The sequence below is a fragment of the Dunckerocampus dactyliophorus genome, chromosome 8, assembly GCF_027744805.1.
Source record: "Dunckerocampus dactyliophorus isolate RoL2022-P2 chromosome 8, RoL_Ddac_1.1, whole genome shotgun sequence".
Taxonomy (NCBI): Eukaryota; Metazoa; Chordata; class Actinopteri; order Syngnathiformes; family Syngnathidae; genus Dunckerocampus; species Dunckerocampus dactyliophorus.
This window is the reverse complement of record NC_072826.1, coordinates 13652165-13666629: the sequence shown is the minus strand read 5'-3', so window position 1 is coordinate 13666629 and position 14465 is coordinate 13652165. Positions and strand designations below refer to the sequence as shown.

At 41.4% G+C, this 14465-nt stretch overlaps 1 protein-coding gene across 10 annotated transcripts in view; it reads left to right on the top strand.

Moving 5' to 3' along the window:
* slmapa (sarcolemma associated protein a) overlaps positions 1-14465 on the top strand; it is a 41005-nt gene that overhangs the window by 2118 nt on the left and 24422 nt on the right. Inside the window, exon 1 of one of the 10 annotated variants that reach the window (XM_054785676.1) lies at positions 13011-13130. The exons of 8 other annotated variants lie outside the window; for them this stretch is intronic. In XM_054785676.1, the coding sequence (XP_054641651.1) occupies positions 13065-13130 (66 nt within the window). In that variant the 5' untranslated portion in view covers positions 13011-13064. Of the gene's footprint in view, positions 1-13010; positions 13210-14465 lie in introns of those variants that run through there. One more of the 10 variants, XM_054785679.1, reaches the window with a different exon arrangement.

Genomic DNA, 14465 nt, shown 5'->3' with positions numbered 1-14465 from the left:
GCCATCTTAGAGTCTTGAGTCATGTTTAAATTAACCAGCAAGGCCTGTCACCAGCGCACACTTTTTTTTTTTTTTTTTTTTTTTTTTTTATGAGACAATTCTCCCTGCAGCACACATTCCCCTGAGTGTGAGCTTTTGATTAGTCCTGAACAAATTCAGTTATTTTAAGGATACACATTCATCATGCGTGAGCTGCGGTCTTGCAGCATTGAGACGAATCCAACGTTGTGTTTGGAAGGCGATAAATAATCGCAAATGAACAGTGGAAATATCCTTCATGCCCAAGGGACCTGGGTAAAAAAGACACAAAAAAGCTGAAGGACAAATGAAGCCTGGATTGGTTCCGGATGCATGTACTACCAGGCCAAAATAGTTGCTACTGAAGTCATGCCCAATTGACAAGTCATGAATCCTTATGAAACTCGGTAGTGCTAACCCACTTTAACAAAAGGAAAACTGCACTTTAAGAATTTTGCCCATCATACACTGTCCTTATGTATTTCTCTTTTCTTTGCGTTCTAATGATATAAAAAGAGACAGCTAAGAATGCACATATTGGGACACACCTATTCCACCTACAACGCCTTCTGAAAAACAACTCATAAAAAGCGCCAACAACTAGGGCTGTCACGATAATCGATAAATCGAACCGTCGGCCATTTTTGCCTGCCTCGATAAATTGACATGTGCATGCTTTCTTGTGTGTATTCCTCGCCTCTCTTTCAGGCTGGATGACGAGGGTTCACTCTGCAGCTATCTATGCGCGTTGTTGCTACAGCGGAATGTATGGAGAGAGTGAACCCTCCTGTCGTCTCCTCCCCTCTTTGTCCCTGTACATGGAGGCGGGGCTACCTTGGCTAGCAGCAAATTAGCCTCATGAGCCAGCATACGCTAACATGAATGACGACACAAAAGCAACAGTCTCTAAGGCGAATGCCACATCCCCAGTGTGGGAATATTTAGGTTTCTAAACAGAATAAACAAGGCAAGCGCATGAACACCGACAAACTGAGATGTCGCATTTCTTCGAAAGTAGTGCAGAGGAAGCAGGGGAATATGACCTGTATGCACACCTAAAACGGACGTGTAAAGGAGCCTTCGTCCCGACAGTCAGTCAGTGTCGCTCGCTACATTGCAAAAGAAATGCAACATTTTGGGAAATGTTAAAAATGCTTGACAGACAGTACGAATTGCCTGGGAGAACGTGCATGTACAACAAACGGCAATTCCTGAATTATATAACCGAGTGAAAGAAGACGTGTTGAAGGACACCAGAAACATTGCATTTTACTCTGCCACCACAGATAAGTGGGCCAGCTCAATTATGACCCCCTACAGTAGTTTAACAATACAATACATAACTGCTTGTGTGGGTTTGTGTGTGTGTTTTATTGGAGAGACAGTCCATTCTATTTTCATGTAGTTTTTCTGTCTTTTTTTTTGTTTAAGTAGTTTATGGTTTAATTTTATTTGAACATACATGTAAGTTACAATTGAATACATCACATAATTGAATTCACAGTTCCACATGTCCAAAAGGAGTAGGAAGAAGCAAAGCTTATTTAATCCTACCCCCCCACCCGTTCCACACCCGTGCAGTACATTTTATTCACTTCCTGTATTCCATGGGATTTTTTAAATACATACAACAATAAGGTAATGTAACAATATGATGATATAATTAAGATTTTTTTCACAATTTATATAATAATCAGTATAATAATAAATAAATAATTAATAGAGACAAGCATAAGAAAACAAGTTCAAGACTCTTCTTCCTTGTATATTGCAAACATCAACTGCTTGTATTGTTTTTTGAATTTGCTCATCTTGTTTGTTGCATTGTGTGAGTTCCGTACTCAATCCGTTCCATAATTTGATTCCACATACTGAAATGCTGTGGGTTTTTAGCTCTGTTCTCGCAAATAAGTGTTTCAAGTTTAGTTTTCCTCTAAGACAGTGATCCTCAATAACCGGGCCGTGGCCTGGTACCGGGCCGTGGGTCATTTGGTACTGGGCCGCACAGAAAGAACAAATAATTTCCTTTTTTTTAAATGTTTTATTTTGAAAAGTGGCCCGATTCTCTCTGTTACATCCGTCTCACTTGACGCATGTCCATTGTGCGTGTGCTAACTTTATCTCATGTTGCACAGATAGACTACTACTGTATTTTTAGCATTTTTCTTTCACCTCATATTTGGTCTCAAATGCTGATACTATGTGGGAATGCATAAAGGTAAGTTTTGATGACTTATTGAGTGCTAATGTGCACATTTGTCTGAAGTTAATTCATGCTAGCACACTGCATTCATTTTGTGCTTTTAATTTGATGTTATTCATGTCTTAGTTTTACACAATACATAATAAATAAGATAAATTAGATCGCTATAATGTACGACCCCCCCGCCCCAGTCCGCGGGAGATTTGTGGAAACGCTAGCCGTTCCGTGGGTCAAAAAAGGTTGGGACCACTGCTCTAAGATCATATTTCCCCTCTCTTGTAGAAAAGTATTGTGTGACATTTTTGGGTAGCAGGTTATTGTTAACTTTATGCACTATTTTAGTTTGAAAATTTGCTAAATCAGCTAATTTTAATATTTGTGATTTTAAAAATAAGTGATTTATATGTTCTCTATATGTGGCATTATGACTTATACTCACTGATCTTTTTGCAGTACATTTAGCGAGTAAAGATTGCTTTTATAGTTATTACCCCATATCTCCACACAATAAACCAGATATGGTAATCCCAGAGAACAGTAAAGAGTGTGGAGTGATTTTTGATGAAGAACAAATTTTGCTTTATTCAATTTGAAGTATTTGTTCGTGTTTAGTGTTTGTTTCTATGTGAAATCAATGTGCCCAGGAAGGACATTTCGGTAATGCTTAGAATGACCAAAGTACGGCTAAATATTACAAGTATTACTTGTTATCATGAATGTACCTGTTACTGCATGGTCACAGCATGTATATAAAACCATAAAATGTTGGAGGTTGGAGGTTTTTGGAGGTGTTTTCAGAGTTTCCTCTAGGATGACGCTGTGGTGGTGGGCTGCATGTGCAATTTAAAAAAAAAAAAAAAAAGAAAAAAAATAGAAATTTGTTTGACTTATTTATGAACTTATTTATGTAACTTTTTCAACAACTAGCAGAACATGAAGCCAGAACATTGCAAAACTGTTCATTTAATGGCAAAGTTGCTGAGAGCACTGGCAACATTTAAATGACACTTTATTTACAAAGAACTTCTCCATTCAGTGTGCTCATTTGTCATTAAATACAGGTGTCATGTTTGAATAGAACACTTATAAAATGCTAAGAGGTGAAGCAAATATTCTTTGGTGAACTACTCTAGTGGTCCCCAACCTTTTTTGACCCACAGACCGGCTTGTGTTCCCACGTTTCGTACATTATAGCGATCTAATTTATCTTATTTATTATGTATTGTGTAAAACTAAGACATGAACAACATCTGAATGCCGACCCATCATTATTACATTGCTGTTTGACGTGTGTGGTAAAAAGGCAGTGCACTAGCATGAATTAACTTGAGACAAATGTGCACATTAGCACTCAATAAGTCATGAAAACTTACCTTTATGCATTCCCACATAGTATCAGCATTTGACACCAAATATGATGTGAAAGAAAAATGCTAAAAATACACTAGTAGTCTATCTGTGCGGCATGAAATAAAGTTAGCACACTCACAATGGACATGCGTCGAGACGGATGTAACCGAGAGAATCCGGCCACTTTTCAAAATAAAACATCATGGAAATGATTTTTTCTTTCTGTGTGGCCCGGTACCAAATGACGCGGCCCGGGGGGGTTTGGGATCACTGAACTACTGAAACATCAGCTGGTGAGCTACTGCTAGCTTACGTGCTACCTGTTGGTGACCGCTGTGATAGCGTCACTGTCAAATGCTGTACACACGACGTGTTTCTGTCGCACAACTTTGACACACAACTAGTGTTTTGAAGACAAGCCATAAGTATTATAATGATAACGAGAGCAAGGTTGTTAAGACCTTGGCGATACTTGCTATATGTACATTCAGGAAAACATGGTCTGTACATGTGATAATGTTAGTCAGTTTAGATACAGATCTAAAATGCGCCTTTTTAAAATACTTGAGATGAATCACAAGGCCATCCTGCTTTTCAGCATTGTTCTATAGCGTGAAGTGGCTACAACGCCAAAGTGTATGTCTCAGAAAGAAGCTTCATTCATCAGCAAAATATGACATGGTCTGACATTGATTGTACATTCACAAACTTGGAAATGTGTGACTTTTAAAGATCAATCCGCAGAGCATGAAGACTGAGCTCCCTGAGAATGGGGTGCAAGGCTTAAACATTATTAGGGAATTACAGTGTACCCCCCACATTTAAAATCCACGCATCAGGGGTCTGAAGCAGACACATCTAATCTGTGTGGGCCCTCGTCTGGCATCTGTTGTCATCGCCTTGCTGGTAGCTCCTGTGGGGAACGGGTTCAACAGGCTGAGAGAGTCACGGGATTAGGCAGCTACATTTAAGAGGCATGCAGACGCTTATGAAATAGCAGGTTTGATTTGTTTCTGCTAGCGCAATTTGACCACACTAACTGACTGCCTTGTGGATGTGACTGATTATTGTATTTCCTTATTGCTTGTTGGCTTTTCCATGCTGTACAATATTTCTTATGAGATGAATGGTACTACTTTACTACATGTTTACACTGTGCAATGGTGCATACTAGGGGTGCAACGGTACAGGTAATCCAAGGTGCGGTCCGTACCGGTATTTGGGCTACGGTTTCAGTCTGGTTTTGGTACTTTTTTGTGCATAAACACCTTTTTTTTTTTCTCTCCCAAAATTCTCTCCAAATGAATTTGCATTATACTGTCAGGTAATTCTCTAATAAATATCTGTCTCAATTAAAAAAATATAAATATTTGATATAGCCTACAGGAAAATGACTGTGACCCAGTGTAGTACAAAGCCAAGTCCTAAAGGTGTGTTTAGATGAGTTTGGTGTGGGAGATCAGTACGTTCACATGCAGTCAAATAGCCCTATCATAACCGGAATATTAGCAATAAACCTTTTGAAAAAAGCGGAATATGCGCATATATGATCACAAAACAAACAAAATGAAATAATAGTTTGCAGGGTTTCTTTTTAGGAAAATTCAACAATGCAGTTGAGTGCAACAGTAACCATTTGAATTGTCTGAATTATATTTTTAGGAAATGAAAGTTCCTTATTGCCTGAAGTGCAGCATCAATAGTTGCAGCTTACTGTTCCGTTGTCGATCTCGACTGAACAATGCAGGCACACTGCTTTCGTCTTATCCACTTGTCGTTATCCGTTTACGTACAGTATTTCACTGGTAAGGCAAAGTGTTCCCAAACTCGATGTTGTAAGACAGAAGAGTGTTTTTGAGCTGTGGCTTCTCCTTGGCACTTTCGGTAGCCGTGGACCCACGAGCCAAGGGTTAGGGTGCAGTGTAGTTGTTTATGGAGTAGATGCGTGACTACAGTATGTGCAGTTATACTTCCTGTCCCTCACTTAATGTGTACCATGTGGGATGGTTGTTATGCCTCTGTAATGTACCAAATGTTTCATATTGAAAAGTCCAAATACAAATACATGTACTGTTAGACTGCTAGCTAGATAGATACTTAGTTACTTTCTTTATCGGTCCCCAAGAGATCAATAGTACAAAGTCTTTGTACAAAGTCTTCCCAGAAGAGTGAAGGCTGTTAAAGCTGTAGAGGGAGGAGCAACATTATTTTCACTTTATGTAGTTTAAATGTAGTGTCCCATTACTTTTCCTCCATATGCAGTGGTTTATTACTAGGCTACTGTATTTTTTTAATGGGGATGTTTATTTATTTATGACATCTCATCAGTAGCATTTGTCTGCCTCTGTTCTGTGAGGACACATTGCGATGGCACACTAATGCACAAAACATACTGTCAATAGTACACTATCAGGCACAAGGGTAACATATTTGGAAGCACACAGGAATGAGGTAGCGGCTCGTTTGCTCAACAGTGACTTCATAACTGTAGCTTCCTCTTGCAGTAAGAACATTGGTTTTTCACATGCACATTATGTTTTCCATAACCTGGCCACAGTCTCACTTTTGTGCTATTCTGAGAGCAAGGCCAGGCTTGGATGTGAGGAGGTATGCCTTTTTTGCTGTTTCTGAAAATCTCACTAACGCTCACAGAGGTAAAGGGAGGGATGTAAGTGTACACCGAAGGCCAACAGGTGAGGCTGCACGCTTGGTGTGGTGATGGATTAAACCAGTCATTTGGGTCAGTGATCTAGCAGATTGCTACATTGTGCACAGCAGAGCAGAGACCTTCTGTTTGATTGCATCACAGACCACCTCCACTTGCCTAAAATGAATTGACCTGGTAGACACCTGAAACATGTTTACATCACTGCGACGAGGACAATTAGGTTGAAAATTCAATTCAATATTTTTGATTGAAGTGTGTAGAGCTCTAGAAAGTTGGTGTTAATATCGGAGTTATTTACACAACAGCAGATCAAGTGTTTCAATAATCTACAGTCTATTTTGACCACCCGCATCCTTGGGTGTAAAGAAAGGTGTCTATATCATCAGCTGTTTTCCAGCATGAAATCTTTTTCCCCAAGATAAAAGTGTATCCCAGCACTGCCTTTTAGGAAAAAAAACATTAACTGTTTGCTTTTTGATTTCTTTTAAAAAACTATTTAATCAATAATCTATATCCCCTCATGCTGACCTCCATAATCTTGATTTCTGTGAAGGAAACTGACCATAGCATAGCTGGTGGGATGGATGTCTGAAAGCCTCTTCAGACAGTCTACTGTGTTTTTGGAGGAGCAGTCAGTTTGCATCCAGCTGCTTCTTCCCTTCTAACCCTGAGGTCCTGAGAACCACAGTGGTCGTGAAGATTTAAAGAAACAGACAGAGGATGTCTCGTCTTGTCTTTACTGTGTCATTGCTAGCTGCTCACTTCCTCTGTTGCTGTGAAATTTCTGCTAAGGAACAAGGTTGAAGATGTGATAAGATGTGCCCTTCACTCTTAACTAAAAAATTACTAAGCTTTGTGGAGAGCACTGACATGTGTCAAGGAGGAAACCATGATCAGACTAAAACTATGATAGATAATTTAGGAGGTTTATTTAGTTACCACAGTGAACACTGATCAATGAAGGAATGTATGACTGAAATTAACTTAAGGGATTGGCTTCCTTTATTTCATAGTTCATAGTATTTGAAGCTTTGCTCAACAATTACACCTAGAAGGTCAGTCAAGAAGAAGCCCTGCTGTAGTCATTGCGGACCTGGACTATGCAGATGACATCTGCCTGATGTCTGACCATGTAGAGCAGGCCTAGGAGCTCCTGAGCAGAGTGAAGGAAGAATGTTCCAAGTTAGGGCTCAGGCTGAACGCAAGGAAGACCGAGGTCATCGCGTTCGGCGTCCCCCTGAACCATCCACAGCTCAGAACGGCAGGGGGAAATGCTCTCATGGAGCAGGACCTTTAGGATAAGGAAGGCACTGGCCTGGAGAGCCCTAAATAGCATTAATGTATTTGGAAATCCAGTCTTCCTTGACACATTAAAATCGGCTTCTTCCAAGCAATCATCGGGTTCGTCGTCCTACGGTTTTGAATCATGGACGCTGAAGTCATCCTTGCATAAGTCTCTGGACGGGTTCTATACCAGAATGCTTGGCGTGGAACTAAACAAATAACAGCGCCACCATATACTATATTTGTTTAAAAAAAAAGCATATGCAACACAGCAGGGGTGAAGTTTTTGGACAAATTTTCAACCTTTTGTGTACAACGGTTTAGAAGCGTTAGACCGTGGGGTGTCCTCATTTTTTCACATGACTGTACAGCTGGCACATGGAAGTTGTGCAGCAGTCGTCAGGCTGTCCACTCTGCTAGTAAGCCACTCAGGCAGATATGAAGCAGATTAAAGCAGATTTAGGACTCCCTGTAATGTATCAGGGTCACTTATTAGTTTTGCAGCAGCATCAGCGTCACTCGCTCATCCGGCGAATATGCGCACAGCGAGCCAGAACACGTGCCAGTTGACCGGCTCACACAAGGTTTATCCTTCTAGAGGACATAGTCATAACTTTTCAGAAGTGTACTAGTGTTGCTATTTTCAATTTACAGTATGTACAGGGTGCGACGTGAACAGTTTCAGGCACTTCTTCAGCTCAAGACCCAAACTGATTTCTTAAAGTATCTGTCCCGGGTTACGTAAAGCTAACGCTACTTACATGTTGGCTACGTTTTGAACTGCTAGGACAGCTAGAGCTCATCCTCATAACACACCTTGTCAACCCCGAATAATTAATTATTCAAGTTGAATGTAACTTTTGAAGCCTTAAAGCCCTTCTGCCTTTTACATTTCCGCCGTTTGAAAGTAAAGTCCCCCTTGTTTATGCCATGTTGCTCAGTCTCCTGCAGGGAAGTTAAGAGTTAAGGCATGAGAAGAATGGTGGGGAAAAAACAGCCGATAAGCAACATGTGAATGAATGAACTATTTGAGCGCTACCAGCTTGAAGCCTGGTGGTTTGTAGGAACGTAAATACCAGGCAGCGTGTGCAAACTTGTGCTGGGCACTGCTGAGTCAACCTGAGTGAAAATGTGCCAAGGAATTGTGGGTTTCTTGTGCTGTTTATACTTCAATGTTGACTCTTACCCGCTGTGTTAAAGTGTCACAAAGCGGTGACACGAGTAGTAAAACCACAGAAGCTGCCAGAAACTGGTGGTCAATCTTCAACTGCAAACTCGTTGTCCCGGGATTTAAGATTAAAAGCTCACGTTCACCACCACTTTACCATTTCAGGTGTTTCAGGGTGTCTATTTAAGTAACAGGAACACACCCTCCAGTAGATGAGTCATTAAATAGCTGTCGGATTCAGGTGAGGCGGCACATAAGCAGAAGAGCTGTGCTTTAATTTTTATTTTTTAAACTGGGCAATGCACAGCCACTGACTGTCAGTGAGCACAAACATGCTGAGTAGAAACGTGTGGTCATGACCAGACCATGGCTGGAGCATGTTGGAGGCCTCATTCATGCTCACCAAAGTCTTATGTCCAGAAGGCTGGCCATCTACAGGGTTCTACACAAGTGTGGAAACATATGGAATTTGATGTAACAAATTTCCCCTTTCTGGAAAAGTATGGAAAATGGAAACTCATGCACACAGTCATGGAAAAAAATTATTAGACCGCCCTTGTTTCTTTAGTTTATTGATCCATTTGAATGCCTGGTACAACTAAAGACACATTTGTTTGGAGAAATATAATGATGATAACAAATGTATTGTAGCTCATAAGAGTTGAATTTAAGGGCTGATATCTAGCAACTTCCATGGTTTTCCTGATAATAACCAAAATCACAAAAGTTCTTACATGAATAGCTATAGCACTGTATTGCCAAAAAACCTCTTAAGCTATTTTTGTTGTCCTTGTTATTTCTGTCCAAAACAAAGGTACCTTTAGGTGTATCAGCCATTAAAATGAACAAGAAACTGAAGAAACAAGGGTGGTCTAATCATTTTTTGCCTGACTGTAGAAACATTCACTTTTCCAAGACTGCTACCACTGTTGTGTTTTCTAAAAGATGAAATTATGAATGACTAAAAAAAAGCATAAGGGTGTCTCCCCTTGTGCACTTGGCACCAGGACACCCTGGGCCGCAGGTCGATGATTGACTTCGTGGTCATGTCGTCAGACTTGTGGCCACATGTTTTGGGAACTCGGGTGAAGAGAGGGGCAGAGCTGTCAACCGATCACCACCTGGTGGTGAGTTGGCTCCGATGGTGGGGGAGGATGCCGTCAGACCTGGCAGGCCCAAACGCATTGAGAGGGCTTGCTGAGAACGTCTGGCAGTCAGGAGTTTCAACTCCCACCAACGGGAGAGTTTCGACAATGTTCCGAGAGTGGGCCATGTTCTGTGCCTCCATTGTCAAGGCGGCTTATCGGAGCTGTGGCCGTAAGGTGGTCGGTGCCTGTTGTGGTGGCCACCCCAGAACGCGGTGGTGGACACCAGTGTTGAGGGATGCCGTCAAGATGAAGTAGTAGTCCTATCGAGCCTTTTTGGCCCATGGAACTCCAGAGGCAGCTGACAGTTACTGGCAGGCCAAGTGGTCGGCGGCTCTGGAGGTAGCTGAGGCAAAAACTCATGGGAGGAGTTCGGAGAATGACTTCTAGATGGCTTCGAAGAGATTCTGGCCCACCATCCGCCGTCTCAGCGGGGGGAAGCAGTGCACGGTCAACACCGTTTATAGTGGGGATGGTGTGCTGCTGACCTCGACCCGAGAGAAGGATCTGCCGGATAGTATAATCTCTGTTTCAGGGGGAGCAGTGTGGTTTGGGTGTAAGGGAGTGATTTCGGAACTACTACTCAAGGTTCAGCACAGCAAATATACTTTCATGAAGTGGATGAAGGCTCCACATTCAACTACAGCTACGAGCGCTGTAGCTGACTCGCTGCAGTGGAGATCGTAAGGAGGAGGAAGCCGTTCACAGATGGAGAACACATGAAAGACTCGTTCATAAATATCACAGCATCTATTCTCCAAATGAAAAACAATAAAAAAGAAATTATTCAGAAAATGAAAGAAATGCTTCTCCCTGCAAAGACAGTAAAGGACAGGACCAATAGAATGGCAACAAACATCACCAGTTGGCAAAATGATGACATTAACTCAGCGCAAGCATGTTGAATTGCCTGTGATGAGTCAAGTGTGTAAATGGTATTAAGCACGCAGTACTGATTTGCAGATATGTGAACTCTGATGGGCTTTTTACGTTAAAGTTGGCAACATTTTCTTTTAATTGTACACAAATACGGGAACACCTCAAAAAAGCTTACATAGTTCAGTGTTTAAATGATGTATTTCAAGGTAAGCCTACTCATGCACTCTGCACTTCTGTTTGAATTCTGCTGTTGGTGACATTTTGAAAAAATTAAAGCTTTTAAAAGTTTATAAGCTTTGTCATGTTTGTTGTTGTCCAGACCATTTTTCTTTACTGGAGAGGAGGCAAAATGATTGTTGATACAGAAAGGTTGCCGACCCCCGGTTTAGGCCCTAGACGGACCAAATCAATTTGAACCAAACACAAACTGTTAATGGTTTGGTTCACAACATATCAGAAAATCTGCAAAAATGATGTTGTGAATATCTTGTTTTGCCTAAAACGCAAAGATAATAGGTCTACTTTCATGAATGACTAAGGAAATAAAAAATGATCTATATTTGAGAGGCTGAAATCTGAGGATATATACATTTGTTAAATCAAAAAACAATTCCCAGTAATTGAATACCAAAATAATTGTCAATTAATTGGATAATCGATTAATCATCGTTTCAGCTCTAATGATACAAGTAAATTTACTGAATCGGGAAAATTATGGAGTTTTCAAATGTCAAATCCGTAGCAACCCTACATCTGACTGATGACACCAGATCCTTGTTGGATGTCCAGAGTTTTTCCCAATAGAAGCTCTCTGAGGACAAGGCGTGATTTATATTTAAGCAGGCTGCATGTATACCTGTTCCACATTAAAACATCATAAAAAAGGAACTTGGCCCTCAGGAAAACTAATGCTTTTTTGGTCTCTGGTCCTCAAATGACACTATTTGAGAAGTATAGAACTGGAGGAGGGAGGGAAAAGGCATGTATTGTCCCTGAGAAATGTCATGTTAGTGGGTGTAGAAATATGGCAGATGTGGGTTAAGAAATGTCAGTCATTAGGATGACAATTGATTCATTCATGAAAGCAGAAATCAGAAGTTATGCGCATCATTTTTACACAGGAGTTGACTGGGGGGAGTGCAATAGAACAGTGGTTTAGCGCTGCATTTGGATTCTCTCCAGCTACATTAGCTTTCTCAGTCCAGTAGGTTCAAGGGCCTAAAGTAGATAGATACTGTATTAATCTCTTCCCACCGATCACTCCCACCAACGTCAGGTAAGTTCTGCAGGGCAGATGTGTTTGTTTTCGGTTTGGTACGCCTGAACACAGTGTGAAGGAAAGTGTGTGAGGGACGCTCTCTACAGGCTGCATGGTGCAATAGTACGAGCCAAAGGTAACTGAACTCGAAACTGAAACAAGCGAAATGCAACAAAATGGAGAGCAGTGACACATACAAGCATATTCAATAGTCCAATTGCATGCTGAGTACGACAGATTTATACATGTTGGCAGGTCTGCACTCCTTGCCTCTCACGCGCCCCCCAGCGGGGCCCGCCCCACTATTTGATAAGCACTGGCCTAGTGTAAACCTAGTGTAAAGGTTACAATGTTACAGCGATGATGAATGAGTGTTCCATCACTTGTATGGTATTGGCCTGTCTGGCTTGAACCATGGATGAGCGGGTACTAGAAATAGTACCTGGCTTTGGGAGTAATGCCATGTCGAGTAGATACCATGGCATAGGGACATTTTCTATGTGACCTGTGATTGTCAGGTGTTCAGTCCAGGGTGTACCCTACCTTTCCCTATCCCCAGTCAGCTGGGATGTGATGGTTCTGTACAGGACAAATGGTTTAGAAAATAGGTAATGGAAGATATGCTGATAAAATGAGAGATCTGTAGCTCTGTAGTGGTGCATGCTGTCATTGTGTGCCTTATAGTGTGAAGCTACATTCTATGTATTTTCTGACGCATAATGTGTATAAGAGGTGTTGCTGGGTGAAAAGCTCTAAAGTTAGGTCCCTCCTTCCTTGTCTCTAGGTTACCATGGGGACAGGAGGTGTGTGTGAGTGTGTGCGTGGCCATGTCTGCGTGCGTGTGTGTGCTGCGGGTAGTTGTTGGTTGGGTGGCTTTTCATAGCACACTGCAGTCTGATGAATGGTGAGATCAGTGAAACAGTCTCTCTCTCTCTCTCTCTCTCTCTCTCTCTCTCTCTCCGCCATCTCTTATTTAGTTTTCCTCTAGCTCCGCCCCCCCAATCCTCCTCCTCCTCCTCCTCCTCCTCTCTTCTGCGTCTTGCTCTGTGGTAGATCAACACTTGATTTCAGTGGGAATGAAGAGCTGATGGATGAAGCCCCTGATGGACGACACCACTATCAGGCCTCTGGCTCTGAAATCAGACTGTGCAGTTTGTGTGTGTGTTTGCGTGTGTACTTGTTTGTCCAGTACCCTGCGTGCATCGTCTTATGTGTCTTTGCGTTTTGCTGGCCTCTGTAAGTATGTGCTTGACTTTCACACGCCATTGCTGTGTGATGTGTTGTTGATTTTCTTCTCGCCGTTTTTGGTGTGTGTACGATGTGTTGCAATGTTATAATTCCTGTTTGAGGAGAGACGTGGCAGCTGTGTTGTTTATGTCGTTGTGTATCTCTAGACATAATAATAAGTTGACTGGAGGTGCAATTAGAGGAGATAGAAATTCAAACTAGAATTCCATCCATCCATCCATTTTCTATACCGCTTTTCCTCTTTTAGGGTCGCGGGAATTGCCCTCAGAAATTGCGTCGGAATACCGATATGTCTCCAAAGAAAGAAATGAACATTTGTTAGTGCATCACAGCATATTATAGCAAGACAGACGCCATGAAACTATGCCCCCAGTAGTAGGGAGGCGATCAGGGCAATCTAATTGGACAACCAGATCCATCCATTCATTTTCGATGCCGCTTATCCTCGGGTAGGGTCGCGGGGGTATGCTGGAGCCTATGCCAGCTGACTTCAGGTGAAAGGCAGGGTACACCCTGGACTGGTCGCCAGCCAATCGCAGGGCACATATAGACAAACAACCATTTGAACACCCAGATCATTTTTTAATTTACAGGTGATATAATTTGCTATGTTTGTCAAAAGATGCTCCCCACAACAGTCCATCTTCTAAAACACAAAAATAATCCCATTCTCCACTCTGCCCAGCTATAACCAAAAGGTGGTGTATGCTGAATGTTTCAACAGACAGTAAAGAAGTAGCTAAACTTTCTCTTTTTAGTCACTTCAGTAGAATTTGTACGTGGACAAATACCAAAAACATAGACAAAAAATAGCTATGGTCATTTAGGAGGGGTGTAACAGTACGCTATAATAACGGTTCGTTACGTACCTCTGTTTTAAGGTAACTGTTCGGTTCATTTTTGGTACAGTAAGCGAGCAAAATGCAAAACCTAAAACTTGTATAGCTTTTTGCGTAAAACGCTTTGATTTACAAAATGAAACATAAAATATTGCAAACTGCTTGCAGGTAATTTTCAAATAAATACAATTCTCAATTTAAAATAAATAAATAAATAAAAGTATAGCTATCGCATGCCGTAAAACGTAGGGATTGATAGATTTTGTGCATTTAAAAAATGCTTAAACAAACACAATATACGTCAAAACATTGACATCTTAGCTTTGTTATTGGTGACAAAGCAAATGAGTGTAGTGCAGGGGTCACCAACGTGGTGCCCGCATGCACCAGGTAGCTTCCCACAAC